This window comes from Quercus robur, chromosome 8, assembly GCF_932294415.1.
Source record: "Quercus robur chromosome 8, dhQueRobu3.1, whole genome shotgun sequence".
Classification (NCBI taxonomy): Eukaryota; Viridiplantae; Streptophyta; class Magnoliopsida; order Fagales; family Fagaceae; genus Quercus; species Quercus robur.
In genome coordinates this window covers 35,866,537-35,886,600 of record NC_065541.1, presented here as the reverse complement: position 1 = coordinate 35,886,600, position 20,064 = coordinate 35,866,537, and the positions used below count along the sequence as shown (strand labels likewise).

Here is a 20,064-nt window from a genome sequence, read left to right as displayed (position 1 = left end):
AGATGTCAGGAACATCTAGATTCTTCTCAACCTTCATTTTGTAAGAATGTGAATTCTCTTAAAAACCAATAGAAATCCAGATTCTCAGTTCTTTTACAAAGTCTATTGATCTTGATTACTAGGAATTTCTTGTATAATTCTTTTCTTAAAACTGTGCTTCACCTTACTTCTTACAATTTGTGTTTTCCTATTTGATGTTTACGTAAACTTTTTTTCTTTTTCTTTTTGTTAATATGATGAACTCCATCAGTTCTGGTGGCTTTTTTATCACGTTAAATTTCTCTTGATTGTATGTTTTACAGCTAATTAGGTTATGCTAATCATATTAATTAAAATAATTTTTACATTAAAGATTATTATAAATCCTAAATCTTTGAAGCGAAAGCTATGAAGTAGGGGAGTCCTGTGTGAAATCTAAAATGGGTCATTGCAATTTTCCCCATGTTCTTCAATCTTCTCCACTATGTATTGCATTGCATATATAGTGGGTTACTGGCTTATGTGGCAACACACTTTTATGTGGGCTTAGAAACGGGCCCAAGGTCTCAATTTAGAGGCCCAACGGTAGTGCTTCATGATTGGGCCTAAGGGGGCTAGGCCTAGGCCTTCAATTTAGCACCAATGATAACCGTTTTTCAATTTTCAAAAGATTTAAAAAAAAAAAAAAAAATCAGTTTTCAAAAGTTAGTTATAATTGTATTGTAGTTAACTGCAGCAAATAAATTCAAATGCTTGAAGTGTCGTCAACCCACAATGGAATTGAAGGTGCCTAACATTTTTCTTTCTGACCCATCAGAAAAAGAAATCGGCAGAGAAAATCCTGAAGTTAGCGAGAAGGGTGGGAATATCATGGTCACTATGTGGGAGAAGTTGTTTACTTTCAAAAGGGTTGTAAAGGATCAATTGGTACAATTGGTCCAATATTTTCGTGGCAGCAATTCGGAAAGAACTAGAGTCTACCAAGTTTGGCCTGGGAAAAATGTCTCTCTTTTTACTATGTGACACTAAAATCTTGTTTTTAAATTAGTTGCACATTTTTTTTTTCTTGGTTTTGTACTAAAGTTGTTTACTTATTACCTCATTTACAGATATTTTTCTTCCATGGGAGACTCATTTGTGGTCCAGATCCAAGAGGGCTGGTTTTGACAACATTTTCTATTATTCTCTCAAGTTGGATTTTTGCCGTGTATGTTGGGGGTGATCTACCAAGTCATTCTAGACTCATAATCGCCATCTCTGTGATTTTGACAATAATTGTTAGTTTCTAACTCTATATCAAACTTTCTATTAAATTTTTAATTTTATTTTATGTGTAATTGACATAAAAGACTCATGATTAATCTTTTGGAACATACGTAACAAAAACTTGAAATTAATATAGCATGATTACTATATATTTATTGTATTCGACTGCACGTAGGTTCTCGTCAACTTGATTGTGCTTACTGTAATTGAACCGGGAATTATTCCGAGAAATGATCAATTATCCATTGAAGATGCTGGTACTAGTGATGGCATAAAGAGTAGGAAGATAATTGTTAATGGGGTGGATTTGAAACTAAAATATTGTCGAGTTTGTAAGATTTATCGGCCACCCAGGAGTTGCCACTGTGCTATATGCGACAATTGTGTTGAGAAATATGATCACCATTGCCCATTGGTTGGTCAATGTATTGCACTGGTAAGGTTACAACCAAAATTGCACATTGGTACATACACCAATTGCTCTGTAATGTTTTATTATGATAGCAGCCAATTGAATTTTGATGTTTTTATGTGCAGAGGAACTATCGCTTTTTCCTAGCATTTGTTGTATCGGCCTTGGTTTTCTTTGTCTACATCTTTGCCTTTTCCTGCTGGAGAATTCACCTAAGAATATTGAGAAATGGAACTGGATTGTTTGGTTTGCTAAAGAACTGTCCTGAAACAGTGGCATTGATATTGTTTGGTGCCATTTCCATCGGATTCCTAGGAGGCCTTGTTCTATTTCATGTGTACCTTACTACTAAAAACCAGGTTCTTTATGTATAACCTAATTTATGGTCAACTTCTTAAGGCATTAGCTTTATGTTTGTACCTAATATTGTTTAGCAATTCAAATTACTGGATTTGCATTACTTGCACAATTTTGCTTTTAATGGATTTTTTCTCTCTCAATTTTTTCCCTGTTTTTTACAGACAGCTTATGAGAATTTTCGGCAAAGTTATGTGGGTTCTAAAAATCCATTTGATAAAGGAATTTTGAATAATATTAAGGAGTTTTTGTTTGTGCCACTGCCACCTTCTAGAGTTGATTTTCGTGCTGAAGTTACGCCTAGATGGTCTTCAACAGCTGCAAGCGTTGTCTGAGGTGAGATTTTCATAGTGCATGATGATGATAATAATAAAAGCTCAAAGTTCCCAAATGTCTCGGAGTGGTTTCATATATATATTCAACATGTTGAAGTATCTTGTAAATCAAACACGTTTTATGTATATTTCTTTTTCATTCGTTTATCTTATATAAACTAACATTCATGCATAGGCTAAAGTGGGGAATCCTCACAAATATTAGTATACTATAGATAATTTATTCTTGAAGTTGCCTTTGTTAGACGATTATTATGACTTGTTTTATAATTTTTTTCCCTTGTAATATATATGCATGAGAAAGGGATCAGCATTTCTTAACATTGTGAGATCAGGAATCTTCATATATGCCTTACAAGTTCTTCAGTTAGAACATTATTGAAGTATTGCACAAACATAAATCTGCGTACCTTGAGACCGCAGAAAAAAGAAAAAATTTAACAAAATTTTTTATGAATGTGAGCTACTACAACTATAAGGCTTTTGGTCACAAAGGGTCTGTTTAGATATAACTTATTTTGTTAAAAACTGAAAACACTATAGTAAAATAATTTTTAAATGTGTGAAAAATTACTGTTCACTCTTTTTTTACTGTTTATATGCTTTGGTGCACTATTCATATCCCATGAATAGTGCACCAGGCGCTGGTCTTTAAAAAAAAAAAAAAAAAAAAGAAGCTGAAAACGTGGACGCGCGACGTAGACACACAATCCAAACCGCACCAAAATATCCTTAATTTTTTTTTTTTTTATATTAGAAAATAGCACTTTTATTCAATCAAAAGAAACAATGACAGAATCCTGAATGAGGGCTTGTAAAATACAAGAAGGAGACTCCCCAATCCATACACAAGAATCATCTATGCTAAGTGCAAATTTTGCTAAAAGATGGGCAGGTTTGTTCCCTTGCCTCTGTACATGAGAAATAGTAACTGAATGAAACTCCGAGCTGATTAGTTGCATGCCAAGACACAATGAGTCAACTGATGAGGGGGGATTGGACAGACCATAGAGAGCACATACAATCACCAACGAATCCCCTTCCAAAACAACATTTTGAAATCCAAGTCCCCTTCCAAAATATCCTTAATTATGTGCTTAACATCTGGATTTGAAATCATTGCTTATATATATGGTATTGGCCATAGTTTACAAATACATTATGTAGTCTTAATAAGAGAGGGAATGGTTAAGAATTTACCTGGTGTGAGGTATCATATTGTTATAATTATAAAAAAGACAAAGTTTGGCTTTAAATCGGTTTGGAACTATCTTTTTCAACTTATTACGTAGCGAATTATAAAATTATCCACGAATATTATTTAAACGAGTTATATAACTTATATAAAAAGTCATGTGACTAAAACTATATATGGGCAATTTAATTGTCATATAATAATAAGTTAAAGCAAGATAGTAGAAAATCAGTTTAGAGGTAAACTTTTTTCTTATAAAATTTTAAAATTCATAACTTAATTTGAGATTAATTTGTAATTTTCTATTTATAATATTAATTGACAAATTAGCTAACATCTATCTATTTTAAATGGTCAAAATATCTTGTTTCTAAACATTTTTAATTTTTTTGTTACTAATATTTAAAGTGATTGATTTTAAAAACGAGCTTATTCGGTCTTTTTGTCATATTCTATTAAATTTCTTATAGTGATGACGAAGAAACAATGTGGCCTGAAATATATTTGAGATGGCGTTAGATTTATTTATTTATTTTTGGTTATATAGGAACATGTCTAGGAAAAGTTGATTGAATAGAAACATAATTAGGATTTAGATATGAAGAAGAATAGAAAATGAATTTTAACATGAACATGCATTCTAATTGTCATGGTGTTGAGATAATGTTGTAAGGTAAGTGAAAACATGACGACCTACCATGCATGGTGGTGGGGTGTGATGAACATGTGATGTCATAATGTATGATGAACATGTAACGTGTCACATGTGATCGTGTGTTGATGATGATGTGATAACATGTAATGAATATATAATAACATGCTATGCTATGATAGGATGGATGTGATGATGAGTATCTTGAGATGTGATGAATGATAACATGTGATGAATGACAATATGTTAGAATGTGAATGATGTGATGTGATGGTATTTGATAATTAATTTAGAACTATACGTCTGTTTTTCTTTTTGCGTCTTATTAAATGTAATATTTTTTTTTTCTAATAAAACATTTTTCTTATTATTTTTATTAGGAGAATGAGACATTTTATTAATACTCACAATTAAGTGAAAATACAAAAAAAATGACATTTTTTTGATAAATTTTTTTATGAAAGACTAGACATGTCACCTAGCCAATAAAAAATATCTTCAATCAAAATAATGAATTCCTCACAAGATTTTTATTAAGATTAAGATGAAAATTTTAAAATTTTATCTAATCATGTAATTCCCTTGGAACTAAAAATGTAGGAAAGATGTCGGCCTATTACATTTTTTAGGAGATCCTAGAAGTCTTGCTCTTCAATCCTAGTCCATTTTGATGTGCATCTAGAATAGCCTCAACCGACGAGAAGAATCTTTCTTTTGTCTCCCTTCCTTCGGTTGGTGAGATAAACACAATCTCATTCTCTTTATTCATATAAAAAACTTTAAAAAGTGAGCAATTTGATATAAAGTAATGGGCAATCATGCCCTTATCATAAGCCTATTTGCTAAAATATCTTGACCAAGACTTAAAAAGGAGTCATTATAGACTTATAGTGGAAGATTGGTAGCACCAAAGTGGTAAATTGGCCCATTCGTAAAGCTCATTCTTTCGATATTGGATTTAGCTTTTGAACTAGATTGCCTTTTAACTTGTTCAGAAAGACTCAAGAACCCCCAAAGGTGAATGAACCACGTCATTTTTATTGTTTTTTGACAAAGAAACTGCACCAACTAACAGATGGTCTCGTGCAATGGCAGCTTTGGGGGTTGCTTAGACAGAGTAAGAAGTGGTGTTGTAAAGCGACAGGGACTCTACTGCAAGCAACGCATATCCAACTAATTCTACACCACAAAAATGCACTCTTTTCACCTTTCCATATGTGAAAAAACATTGAAAAAAAGAAAAAGAAATGAAATTTGTCCCTAGGCTGGAATGGCTTTGGGATTGAAAGATATATACATACATATGTAAAATTAGGGTAGACGATGAGGAATCCACTTGTCAGTTGTGCTCCACAGCAAAATGCTTTGGCAGGTTTGTAACGTTGAGTCATAATACCTAAAAGTTGGCAAAGGGACAAGTGAATCATGCAATTCTGAATTCAGTCTGCCTGCCCAGTTGCCCATTGGGTTGGATTATATAATTTTCATATTTTCAAATTTTGAATGATGAATTATAATTCAACTTGGGTTCTCTTTGGTCCCTAAGACCCCATGAGACGGTATTTTATGAGCCCATTCAATGGAACGCGCCTCTTATAAACATGTTACATTTTTAATAATTTGATAGTAGCTAAAGTGAGAAGGGAATTTGAACTCTAATTCTCTTAATAAAGATAAAGAAGAATAGACTATGCCATTAAGATACAAGATTATTGACTACACGGTATTTAATTTTGACATACAAGTTTTGATTTATTTTTTAATTTTTTGGATAGAAAGCTTTGTGAGTTAATTCATAAATAGTTAATGCATATTAAACTTGAGGATTCATTCTACAAAATTTACTAATAAATTATTTATTCTAAGAGAAAAGTGTTTCTTATGAGAGCCTGTGGAATTTCTGGTCTTGTCTAAAAGACAGGGGTGTTTGTCAAGGGATTTTAAACAACGTTTTTCAGTGTTTAAATAACATTATTTGTATTTTCACACACTTTTTCATCCACATGTATTTTCAAAAAATACAAACAATATTACTAAACACCAATATGTCAACTTGATTACAATTTGGTGATTCTGGCCCACACAAACGAAGGTTTAAGGTCTTCATAATTGGTTCTTCTAGCAAGTTAACTTAATTTGAAGTTAGAAGTCTTTCAAAGTTATAATTCAAATGATTAACTAAAGCTTTTTATATGCAAGTTCAAATTCTTCTAAAATCAAAGTCATGTGAAGTTTTTTTTGCTTAAAATTGTCACGATCGAGCTTTTGCAAAAGAACATGTCAACATGTGGAATCTGTTTCTTCCTTGTCGATTGTGCTTTGCAACACATGCTTAGCAAATTTTTTTTTTTTTCGCCCTTATCATCATTATTATACTTCCTGTATTATAATTTATAAAAATCTGAAAGGAAGAGGTAGCACTTAAGTCTTAACCAAAGTGACCAATGATATATGGTTTTTAATTTTTATATAACACTAAGCATGTGTTTGATAATTATTAGAGTTTAACCTAATATGATTTTCCTCTCTCTCTCTCTCTCTCTCACAAATTTGATAATTATTATTGTCATCAATAGACATTTATTAGCTAATATATGAAAAAATATATTTTATCACTTGACATATATATTATGATTGCGTTTGTGTATGGAAATTTCTATTCTATTGTTTAAAGAAAATATGATATATCAAGATTATAATTTAAAATCCTTCTCAAAAAAAAAAAAAGATTATAATTTAAAATTGTATGAATAGTGAATACATACTAATTAAATAATAGCGTGTAAAATTGTGAGACTTCAAAAATTTATATGTTAATTAAAAAAAAATAAAATGATTTCTGTTTTATACATATTATAGATTTATATATTTTTTGCAATAAAATTCTGAATAAATTATTATTTTTATTTTTAATTGATAATATAATTATACATCAAATTTATTAAAATATTAACCTCTATTATTATTATTATTATTATATGAATACAATAAGATTTAAATTTATAGCTCATATTCTGTATTTAATAATTATTCTTTATCATAAGACCAATATACATTTAGAAATTAGAATGGCTTATTTATTGGAAGTACATAAAAATATAGTTATGTTTAGGAAAAAGTGATTTAAAAAAAATGGAATATGAGGGAAAAAATTTATAAACTAAACCAAATGCTTGGAAATAGAATAAATACGTTTATCAACTCATCTTATGTTTGCTTGTTCACACTTAGGCTAGGCACACACTAATAAAAAACATGGACTATGATGATATAGATTATGATGAAGGTTATAGCATAAGAGATATAGACAATAATTGGTTAAATGGAAATATGGATAATGAGGAAATAGATTTTGATTCTGAAAGTGATATTGATGATTATAACTATAATAATAACACAAATAATTGGATTACATTAATAGGAGATAAAATCAACCAACCGACTGATAGTTACAATAATAGTTTCTTGGATAGAATTAATAAAAAATTAGAATCTTTAGGAATTGAGGAAAGATCCATAATGGACACTAGAGTAGAAAAGAAAAGTGATAGTTTTTTGGACCTCCTAGAAAAATTGAAAGCTTTAAATTCAGAAAGAGAATTTGAACCTCTTCATAGATCACCTTTAACAAAGACCATGATAGATAATTGGCATAATGAAAGGAATAATGTAATAGAAAACTGGCATATAAATAGTAGTAAAAAGATGATAGGGAATTAAAAGCAACTAATAGACCACCTTTAACAAAGACCATAACAGATAATTGGCATAATGAAAGGAATAATGTAATAAAAAACTGGCATATAAATAGTAGTAGAAAAGATGATAGGGAATTAAAAGCAACTAATAGACCTATAACTATAGCCTATAAAGACAACAAGAAAGACTTTGATGAAAGAAAAGACTATAGTTACAAAAATTAATAGAAGTAGAGAGAAAAAATTTCTATAGAAATAATATAAAAGAAGAAGCTAGATATAATTGATGAAGACAAAGAAAAAGGAATAGAAAGACAACAAGGAAATAGTACTCTAACCAACTCAAAAGAAATCCTACGTAAGATGTTAGACATAGAAAAAGAAAGAAGCATGATAAGGAAAGAGAAAGAGAATGATAATCTAGTCAACAAAGGATGGAAAAAGGATAGTTCCAAGAAAAATGATAATTTAAAGAAAAAATTGATGAAAGATTTAAATCAATTAAAAGAACTATGACATATACCCAAAATAATAGTTTGGCAGAATTAAATAAAAAGATAGAAATTTTAAATTTACCTTTAGTTATAGACAAAAAAAGAGACATAACAGTTTTAAATAATACTGAGTTATCAGATAATGAGAAAACTGGCAGACATATTAGAAATACAATTTGTCATAAATGTAAAGAATATGGACATTCTAAGAAACAATGTGATAGACATGATAAAATTGTTAAACAAATCAATAAATTATAATTTGAGAAAGATATAATAAATGAATTAATGGAAATGTTTGGCATTAAGTAGAAAGAGATGGACCAAGTATAGAAAAAGGAAGAACTAAAATCAACTAATCCACTTAAAGGCAATAAAAGAAAAAGAAAACAAAAGGACATAATAATGAAATTGATAAATAATCTACCCAATCACCTAAAAGATAAAAAATACTATTTACTAAAATTGAAAAGAATCTATAAATATACCTATTGCTTATATTAAGTGTAGAAAATATAGACATTATGCTACGGAATGTGGGAAAAAAGAAAAAGCTAAGAAAGGAAAAGATAAGAAATAAAAGACAAAAAAGAAACAAGATGGCGTAGATATAAAACCAAAAACTCTACAAGACTTAATGACAAAAGCAAAAATAGTAGAACAAGAAATAAAATAAATTAAAGAAGATAATTCGATAGACATAGATGAACAAAATATTGCAAAAATAATAAATTTAAAAGAATTTTCTGAAGTATTATCATCATCATCAAACTCTCTTTTCTCAAATTTTCGAAGACATATTTTCATTACGAAAATAAGAATGACTATAGATGACCATAAAAGAACAAGAATGTTTCTTTGCTTTTCTTTTTATTATTAGGGCTTAGATCAACGCTAATTAATTTAACAAGGTTGGTTTACATATCACCGTACCACTTGAACTACTTTTGGCCATAACATTTAAGCATAGTACCAAAAGAGTACTTTGGGTAAAAAAAAAAACTTTTCGAAGTTCGAGTTTATCCAAACTCTATTGCATGTTCATCAAGATTGGTCCAATTTAAATTTTTTTTCTTATTTTATTTTATATATTTGCAAATGACACAATTATAATATCAAATTTATTCTTCCAAGATCTGATGGTGCGGATTAGTCCAAGCCGACAATAGCGTGAACTTACTGAAAGAAGAGAAATCCAAATCTTTAAACAAAATTAGATTATAATTTTTAGCATTTCTTTTTTTCATGGATCATGGTCGGTTCCATTTTATCTCTCTCCAAAATCCTCATAGTATATTAATTTTACATTACATTATTAATTATTTACTAACAAAAACAATTTAGTGGTAAATTCAAGACCCATGTTTCCAAGAAGATTAATACTACTGGAAAATGAAATTAAGTTGCTAGAAAGTGACGAAATTGCCCCTCCCTCCAGAGAAACATCAAACAAGAGGGGGATGTCCCTTTTGATTTTTTTTCATTGGCTAAAGAAGCATCAAATTCAAATTCTCAATAATAAAAAAATAAAATAAAAAAAGCGTCAAATTCAGTGTGGGCTCACTACATAATGACACGTATCAGTTCCTCGTGATGTGGGCCACCTCCCATGCAGAGTTTGGCAGCATCCACGTGATTAAGGATGCAAATATCCACTTGATGAGTGGTGACATATGGTATTGGCAGGAAAGCTTTTAAAACTATGGGACCCAAATTGTCCCCATCCAACAAGGTGTGCCACGTTTTACAAGCTCCTACCACATCTTATCACTATTTCACGTGCACTTTCACCTAGCCACTTTTCTTTCTAATCCCCAGCTGCGCTTGTTAACTTGTTGCCTTGGGTTCGTATAAGTAAGATTTCTTATCAATATTTGCTTCACAGATTCTAATACCCAGTGCATTCTCAAAGCTAAAGCTAAAGCCAAAGCCAAAGCCAAAGCCAAAGCCAAAGCAGTGCTTTCTCTCCAAACCAAGTAGTTTTTAATTTCTATGCTAGTTTGTGAAATTAAAGAAACTGCATTTGTTGTTTCTCAAAAAAAAAAAAAAAGAAACTGCATTTGTTATACTAATTTAAAACGTACACCATTCAGCAAAAAAAAAAAAAAAAAAAAAAAAAAAATTTAAAACGTACACCAGTTTTGGTTAATTATTATTATTATTTTTAAAAAGAGTACAGTGGTATTAAGTAGGAGTATTAATTTTGTTGCATTGACTAATAAACCACAGTATTAAATTTAATTGTTTTTTAGATAGAAAACACTCTTTTTTTTTTTTTTTAGTTTTAATTTTTATCTATTGATGAGAGAACCGTGAGGTTAAAAATCAATGGGAAAACTTAAATTATGACTTCTAAGGAATTGTATCTTAAAAAAACACTATAATTTCAAAGGGTCAACATCAATAGAAATGGGACGGAAGGCTATATCAAAGCTAATAATGTTTGCGTTATTTCTAATTTCTTAGCAAAACGTTTGAGATTTGCTAAGAGCATAATTATGCACATTATTAGGCCCCATTCCCAATCCCCATCAACCTATAAACGCATATTAAAGTCATCCCAGTGGCAAAATTAAGTCAACTATTTAAACTCATAACTCGTGAGTCTATAAAGAAATGCTTTACTCTCAGGACTCAGGAGCCAGGTCATGTTAAAGTCGCATTAATATGGAAAAACAAAACTTATCCTTTTCAAGAGACTGTGTTATATTATATGCTTGCTCACTTCCTTGTCATCTTTCTTCCACGGTCCACTGCTTCCCTGTTATTGTCCCACTTTATAATGAAGTGCTAATTATGTAAACACGAATGCTTGTTCTTGTTTTGCCATTTGGTTTTGTGTGGAGGAATTGATGCTTGTTTTTATGATCATAAGAAGGTAATAAATGGCAGTTTTTGTGAAGAAACTCTATTATAACTGAAAAATAATCGAATATTTATGATTAAATTGAAATAATTAAAACACTACCTAGCCAAGAAAAAAAAAAAAAAAAAATATATATATATATATATATATTTGCTAGGTAGTGTTGCAATGCATGTACAATTATCCTTGTTTAGTTTTTAGGGTAAAATACAAAAAGCACGTTAATATTATTTACTATCAAGATTTTTAAAAATCTCATATTTGCTCTTTAAGCACAAATAACACTTAACACCGTTTAAAAGTTCCTTAAAACTCCAAGTCCTCTACTTTCTTTTGGCAACTTATCTTGATTGTACAAGTCTCATATTGACTATATTATGACAACTATATGTAGGAATGTACATTGGTGACAACTATAGTGGAGGCAATTTGCATCGTTGAAGGTTGAAATTTCGGTCTAAATTGGTTGGTTCTTATATGAGACAAAGAAAAAACAATGACTTAGTAGACCTTAAAAGAAGTGGTGGAACTCAATGAATTGACAATGGTAGGGTACGTTAGGGAGTGAATTTGGGGTGAAAATGAGAGAGAGAGAGAGAGAGTTCACATTTTTATTAAGGTTAGGGACAAAACAGCATTGCTTTGTTTATATAATTATTATATATTTTCTTAAAGAACTAAACAACATCATTTTATTTTAATATAATTTTTAACTAATTTTATATACTCTATATGTGTGTGTGAGCGTGTGTTGGCCTTTAGTATCGTCAAAAACCTAATTTTATGACTGACAATTGTGTCAACTAACATTAGAAAATCAAAAATTCCATCGATAGTCACCCTAGTCACCATCAAAATCCCTCTTTAGCAGTTCAATTGGTGTAAAACTGGTTCAATGGTTCAGCTTGGATCGGTTCACGATCACCCCTAATTATATGGGAGAGGGAGTATTTGGATAGTCAATGGTAGATAAATAGTAGTTAGAGATAGAGAGGGAAGCTAGAGGAGTAGGGAAATTTTCAACAATATTAAATGACGTTTCAACTTAAGAAGTAAATTTGATATTTTGAAGTTTAGCAAAAAAAAAAAAAAAAAAAAATTGATATTTTGAAATTTTTTTTTTTTTTGGAGAAACAAACACACACAATGGCTTATATTAGCCCAAGCCTGAAGGGTAAGTTTATTATTTTACCCTAGCTTTTAATGTCCGAACCAAAATACTAGTTAATTGAACTTAAAGTTTGGGTGGCTCAAATGATTAAGCATTGAGTTGGGTAGAATGAAAAATTGAGTAAATAAACGACCATCAACCCAATAAATGACATAAAATAAAGAAAATCATGTGCACTGCACGTATCATGATTAAAGCCCAAGCTGTATATATTATCTAAGTGGATGAGACCAACAGCAGTATCCAGTAACAAGAACATGTTCCTGTAAAATTTATTCAAAAACAATAATACATAGTAATATAATGAAAAGAAAAACAAACCAGTCCTAAGGGCATTAATGTCACTGCTGTAAGAGTTTCTTGGGTCCGAGGTCATTATGAAGAAAGGAAGCTCTGACATGGACTGTTTGGTAATTTGGAACATAGCAGTTAGCGAGTCCTCTCACTTCTGTTCAACTTCAACTTCCCTTGCCTGCAAAGAAGTGTTTAGACTCTTTAGAGAGAGAGAGAGAGAGAGAGAGAGAACAAAGCAAAGGATAAAGAAAAGAACAAACTGATAAGTTAAAAAACAGAGCAACTTCTCTGTTCTGATACTTTCCTTCTCTCTCTCTCTCTCCAGACTTTTGCTCTGTCTCAAATCTTGTTTCAGAGCTCACTTTGAATTTCAAATTTGATTATAAGCTACTTTGGGCTTGGTCTGCTTCTGGGTCTTATTGATTTTGTTGTCACTCTACGTATTGTATATGGGTTTTGCTTAAGAAAGTTATTGGTTTTGGAAAATATAGGAGAATCTAGCAATAAAAATGTCTTGGAAAAGCAAAGGAGAGCATTCTTCTAGAAGTGTTATATCACAAAAATGGTCCCTCTTTCTTTGTTTGGGCAGTTTCTGTGCTGGAATGCTCTTCACCAATAGGTATGGATATGTTGTATTCTATTATGCTTTCTTGGAATTCTCAGTTCCTGCAACTTTTTCAAAGATAATTGTTCAATTATGCTTCTTTTTTTTTTTCCCCTGAAGTGGGTTCAACTTCAATCCCTTTTTATTGTTTTGTAACCGTGAAGAATAATTAATCTCTAAACTATTTTTATGAGATCTGAGCTATACTTTACATGTTTTGTTAACATCTTTAGAATTTATAAATTAATGATTTCTGTGTTCTCTTCAGCTGGGTAGTTCTGAGTTTTTGTGATTTTCAATGTTTTGATGGCATTGAAAGGTACTTTTCATTTTCATTTTTATTTCATTGTTTCATGGCATATAACATCTAAGTCTTCTTTGAAATTCATGCCAATAATATTTTACTCGACCCATTTGATTGTAAAAGTTGGATAGATCTAAATTGAGTTTATATTATGGTTGCAAGCTATATTAGTTTTCTGTTTAAGAAACCACTCCTCCATATGTATAAATTTGTGTATTTACTACTATTTAGGACTTGTCAATTCTAGACTGAACAACTCTGCACAAATTTGAGTCAATTCCATTATCATTTATAGATGGTTCAGTTTTTGTTTCTGTTTGTATGTAGAAATTTACTTTTTGGGATGAGATATAGATGCTCTGCTTGTATGTCAGTTTTGTGGTCCCTGAAGAATGCTTTCGACTTCTCCTTTTCTCCCATTTTCTCATTAAAGAACAGAAGGCATTTGATGTCTCCTAGTCAATACCATACTCTTAATTTTACCTCTGGCTGAGGTAACTGGAAGTTCTTGATTTTGTTGTTACTAGCCATCCAAAACCTCCCACAAGTCCACAAAACTACAAAAGTACTTTTAAAAGTCTTTTTGGTTTATCTTGTAGTTCATTGATCAATTTGCAGCTTCTTAGTTGATGTTTTAATTTTATATGGTCCCCCACCTGTTATTATGGTTGGTAAAATCATAACTGAACCATTGAAGTTAACAAAGAAGATTTCATATTTGCAAAAAAATTCCAGTCATCTCCTTTGCTTATATTCTTTAATGTTGTCAAATTTCTGTTTTAATTAGTATTAACAAGTAGTTATATATACATTTGTATAAATAATTTTTCTCATTTTATAAACAACAATCATATAAAATATATCTGAATTTTTGACAAGAATACTTGTTTCTGAAATTTTGTAACATTTTACTGATAAGAGTAAACTGGTACAGGATGTGGACTGTTCCTGAGCCTAAAGGTATCACACGGACAACGGCAATGGAAGCTGAAAGATTAAAACTGGTTTCAGAGGGCTGTGATCCAAAAATTGTGAGCATCTCTTTCTTATAAGTGCTTGATTTCATTTAATTCTTATTTAGAATTGTGTTAAACGTTTGTGTTTGATTATATGTAATCTTTGTTATGTGCCTTATAAAAAATAATAAAAAATTCTGTTTGGATTCCTTTAGTTGCATCTGAAGGAAGTAAAGCGTGAATCCAAGGAAATTTTGGGGGAAGTTTTTAAGACTCATAATGCTATACAGTAAGTTATGCTTATGCTTATTTATTTATCTTGATTGCCTTATGTCTTATTCTGAGCTTGGTTCAGAGGTATTCTGAATACAACACTTAACATATTTTGTTGAATGTAGGACATTAGACAAGACTATTTCAAGTTTAGAGATGGAATTATCTGCGGCCAGGGCAGCTCAGGAGTCTATACGAAGTGGCTCTCCTTTGTCACAAGATATAGAGAAGAATGAATCACCTGGGAAAAGAAAATATCTAATGGTCATAGGAATAAATACTGCTTTCAGCAGCCGGAAAAGACGAGATTCAGTTCGTGCAACATGGATGCCACAAGGTTCATATATTTATTTCTTGCTTTCTCCCTCTTAGATTTTTTCTGGATTATTCTTATGCTATATTGGTTTTTTATTTGGATTTGCTTTATGATGTTCTTTGCTTTTGAAAACATGGAAAATAGGTGAAAAGAGAAAGAAGCTGGAGGAAGAGAAGGGCATTATTGCTCGGTTTGTCATTGGTCATAGGTGGACATTTAATTTTCTTTTGATGCTAATATTCGATAAGTTGACATGATTTTGTTCTTGCATAACTTTATCTTAAACTCACCTGCTGAGCCTTTTGTCTATTAATACTGCAAGCAATGCTGGCCTTTTTGGTTGGGGGGAGGGGGGGGGGGGGGGGGGGGTGGTGTTACGGTTTTGGTATGTCTTTAGAACAACAATTTAGTTGCAACCACTTTTGAATGCTAGGTAGCAAATCAGTGGAATCCTTAAGTCTCTAATTAAGAATCCATCATTTCCTCATTCTATAATAGCTCCTGTGCACTTGGGCTTTTGCTGGATACTCATATTTCTTGACAAGCAGATTATTTAGTCATGTATGTCCTGAAAGGTCTCTAGGAAATCATGAGGCATCATCGTTTTTCCCTAGAGGTAGAAACATAAGTCAATCTCTTGCAGTCAAAAGTTTGATCTCCTAAATCAATCTTTTCTCACTTCTATTTCATGCACACTGTTTCTGTATGCATTTTTTTTATATTTTGGGTTAGTTTTGAAATTCCATATTAGAATACATGTGGGCAACCCTACCTAATCTGTTAACAATCTATAGCCGACCCCAAAATTTTGGGACTAAGGCTTTGTTACTGTTGAAATCCCATATGAGGTTGCACCCAGGAACTTTCACATGCATATTCCCTGGTCTTTCCAACAACTGATGGTCATTTTAAATTCCTGAGAATATAGACATAATGGATGATTAATTCAACATTTCTTGTCATTATTTAGTGCCACATCAGGGGGTATTCTAGACAGAGCTGTTGAAGCTGAGGACAGAAAGCATGGAGATTTGCTAAGGCTGGTAATAATTTCATATTTTGTTCTTCCACTGTTGCCTACTCTTTCCTGCTGTATGTATTATTGCTTCAAAATACGTTTTCACTGTATTGATTCATTAAATAGAAAATACCATTTGAATTTACATCTGCGTTACTGTGAGCAGGATCATGTTGAAGGTTACCTGGAATTGTCTGCCAAGACAAAGATATATTTTGCTACTGCTGTTGCTTTGTGGGATGCAGATTTCTATATTAAAGTTGATGATGACGTACATGTAAATATAGGTGAGTAAAATTTTTTTTCTTTGTGGTGAATACTCCATAAAACGTTATTTAGTTTGTAATTATGTATCTTTCTTATTGAGAATAATAACTCAATATGACATTTACAATCATTAATGCAAGCCGAAGCTCTAAACTTGTCATAGAAGTTTAACCTTCTAGTTTCTTATATCGTCAAGTATTTCTGCAGTTTGTTTTTATATGTTATCCTTGTTACATTGATTCTAACTAATTTTAAATTTCTACAGCAACACTTGGAGAAACTCTAGTTAGACATCGATCAAAACCACGGGTATATATTGGATGCATGAAATCTGGTCCTGTCCTTAATCAAAAGTAAGCATTTTTTTCTCCTTCCTTTTTAAAATGATTTTATCTTTTTCTGATGAATTTTGACCAAGTAATTAACTTCTAGTTTCTTAATTGCCTATTTCATCATACAGGGGAGTGAGATACCATGAACCTGAGTACTGGAAATTCGGTGAGGCTGGGAACAAGTATTTCCGTCATGCTACAGGACAGCTCTATGCTATTTCCAAAGATCTGGCAACTTATATATCAATAAACCAGTAAGCACACTTATTGTTACCCAAAACAAATTATGGATGCTAATGTGTGGATCTACAAGTTGTTGGCTTGTTTCTTGCACTAATGATGGTTGTTGCATAATTACTTCAGGCATGTTCTACACAAGTATGCTAATGAAGATGTCTCACTGGGATCTTGGTTTATTGGACTTGATGTGGAGCATATCGATGATCGGAGACTATGTTGTGGCACTCCACCTGGTAAAGTCCTGCTTTCCTGAGAACTTGTAAATTGAATTGACAATATGGTTTTTTTTTTTTTTTTTAATAGAAAAAAGGGATAAAAAGGCTGTTTGAGCAACAAATGTTTAGATACTTTGTAAAGAAAAAATAATACAAATAGATTCAGTCAAATAAACTGAAAAGATCAAAATATAAATCCAGTCATTTAAATTGAAATTACTCTCTACCTGAATGACAGTAGAGCATTAATTCACACGTTTTGCGCAAGCGAGGGGAAAGTCCATCATTCCAATTGTCCTTCTAGAAGAGAGATACTTCACACCAGAAATTGAATTGACTAAATGATAGCAACAATGTGATTTTTATTTTTTATCTTTCTGAAAGGTAAGAAGAACTTATCATGTAGAGTCCTGGGAAAGTATATACTGTACAACCAATAAAGATAATTTGTGCTGGACCCCAGATGGTGAGAGTATTGAATATTGAATGGCAGATATTAAAAAACCCATTGTTTTCTGTGATGGTTACAACTATACTGGTTACCATATTCACCATTAAGTGAGATTTACCTTGATCTTATTTAATTGACTCTCGTACTCCTTAATTTCTACCTTTTCTTGTAATGACTATAATATCTACAATGTCTTCTTATTTACAATGGTCTGCAAGAGAGAGAAGAGGAAAAAAAGGGGGGCGGGGGGGGGGGGGGGGGGTGTCCTCTTATCTTATGTTCAAATAGTCTCTAACTTAGAATGTTATGCATCTTGAGTTTGAAAGTGGATTAAATGTATTGTATATAGTGATTATAAAGGTGGACACATGGCTTATTGACTTCTTCCCCCTCACCTGGACTACCATTTTCATGTACCTTTGGTCTGTGGTATGGGGTTGCAGCAAAATGCTGAGAACGCTAGCTTTTGTTTGGTTTGTTTACACACTTGAGGATGGGTTTGTGTCGCTATATTCTATATAGTTTTAAATTTCTGATGTAACTTATTGTTGCAGATTGTGAGTGGAAGGCTCAGGCAGGCAATGTCTGTGTAGCTTCGTTTGATTGGACCTGCAGTGGGATTTGCAGGTCTGCTGATAGGATTAAGGAAGTTCATCGGCGGTGTGGGGAAGGTGAAAATGCTTTGTGGAGTGCTTCTTTCTGAGATACAGCGGCTTGGACTTCTTCCAAACTCAGGAGGATGATAAGCAAGAGTAGTTAAGTAACCATGCTTTTTTTTTTTTTTTTTTGCCCTGTATTTTTGTGTGAGTATAGAGAGTATATCATCTTACACTAAGAGAGAGAGAGAGAGAGAGAGAGAGAAGAGGGGCCTTGCTACAAGGACATTCTTTATTTTAAGAGAGGAGATTGCCCATAGTAGCAGCCAGAAAAGGAAGCAAGAGATAGTCAACACCCATTCTTTGATGCTTGGAAGGCCAATTTGTAAGTTACAGTTCCATGGCTATCAAGCTTTTAATAAAATATAAATATCTGGTGGCTTTCGGCACCCTTCCTTACTGTTTTCAAGTATTAATTTGAAGAAGTGCTCTCTTGATGATCTCTTTCCTAAATTCTGTCTTGTGACTCCATATATTTTTTTTGGTTGTAAATTCCATGTCTTAGATCTCCATATTTGCATTATTCTAGATACAATAATTATATACTATCTCTGTCCTAGTTTGTTTGTTCTCTATTCCATTTAGGGATGTCCCAAAATATTGTCCTGTTTCTAAAAATAAAAGTTATTAATTTACTAATGTTCCTAGTATATCCCTATTTTATTTTCAAAACTATTTGAAAAGAAAACTAGCAAATATTTAAAAAAATCAATCTAATTGGGACACCTTTTTTGTTGCCTCACTAAGAATAACTCTTTTAAAAAAAAAAAAAAAAAAAAAAAAAAAAAAACTGATAAATTTATTTAAGGGTAGTTTTGTAAGCTTATACATTTTTATAAGGCAGACAAGACAATAAATGATATTCCTTTAAAAAGTTTGACTTTCAAACAGGACAAACAAATTGAGACGGATGAAGTAGATAAGAGTTTGGATGGACTTGGGAAACTATATAGTATTAAAAACCCTGCAATTTTTTGGCATTATAATAAATGAATTTCAATAGAATTGACACAGGGTTACCAGGGAATCTGAATGTTTGATGAATTACTAATTTGGCTAAATCAATTGGTTAAATATTTACAGATTCATAATGTTAGAAAAGATGAAAGATAATACAGAATATTGATGTAAATTATTGAGAGAAGCCAAGCCATGAGATGAATGAAGAATAAGGGTTAACGTGGTTCGGTTTGACATACACAGGAGAAAGCTTAAGTGGCTATATTTTTACTGTGTTCAATTATTTATACAATAAAACTTAAACAAGGGTATATAGAGGATCTAGCTAGGTTAAAATCCTAGTTGGGCATACAATGTATTTAGTCACCATTACATAAATTCACAATATTTTTAACACATAACATACATGGATTTAAGAAAAGATTGACGTCCAGACATATCTCAAGAAGCAGTATCAAACTATCAATACATTTTAATGTGAAGACCAGTTCTCCAAGCTCTCTTGGTAAACTTTGCCAAGATATTGAAAGTCATGCGCAAAGTTAAAAACAGATCAATTATATATATAATTATTAATGCAACTTGATTAATAAGTGATATCAGAAAAATGATAGAAAGTTTCCTCCTGCTAAGCTCTTTGCAGCTTTGCAAGATATGGTCATTTCTTTTTAAGTTAATAGTCATTACTCTTACGGTAGAAAAAATTGGACCTTACTTTGAAATTGACATTTTAGAATTGATAGATATGACAAT

General features: G+C 31.5%; 2 protein-coding genes across 3 annotated transcripts; both read left to right on the top strand.

The window, feature by feature from the left end:
- The first annotated feature begins 743 nt into the window (after positions 1-743).
- On the top strand, positions 744-2,488 carry LOC126693970 (probable protein S-acyltransferase 6). The gene is made up of 5 exons (XM_050390014.1): positions 744-981; positions 1,089-1,256; positions 1,421-1,681; positions 1,783-2,016; positions 2,179-2,488. Exons 1-5 carry the CDS (start codon positions 754-756, stop codon positions 2,347-2,349), a joined length of 1,062 nt encoding a protein of 353 aa, XP_050245971.1. The 5' UTR covers positions 744-753; the 3' UTR covers positions 2,350-2,488.
- A 10,383-nt stretch (positions 2,489-12,871) lies between these two features.
- On the top strand, positions 12,872-18,752 carry LOC126695349 (probable beta-1,3-galactosyltransferase 2). 2 transcript variants are annotated; one of them, XM_050392054.1, is made up of 12 exons: positions 12,872-13,338; positions 13,592-13,642; positions 14,562-14,658; positions 14,799-14,872; positions 14,982-15,193; positions 15,317-15,380; positions 16,143-16,215; positions 16,357-16,477; positions 16,723-16,810; positions 16,918-17,043; positions 17,153-17,262; positions 18,250-18,752. In XM_050392054.1, the coding sequence occupies exons 1-12, from the start codon at positions 13,229-13,231 to the stop codon at positions 18,396-18,398; spliced, it is 1,275 nt and encodes a 424-aa protein (XP_050248011.1). In that variant the 5' UTR covers positions 12,872-13,228; the 3' UTR covers positions 18,399-18,752. The 2 variants fall into 2 exon arrangements, with proteins under 2 accessions (XP_050248011.1, XP_050248013.1); XM_050392056.1 differs by lacking the exon at positions 13,592-13,642 and having other exon boundaries at positions 12,877-13,338.
- Positions 18,753-20,064: the final 1,312 nt, after the last annotated feature.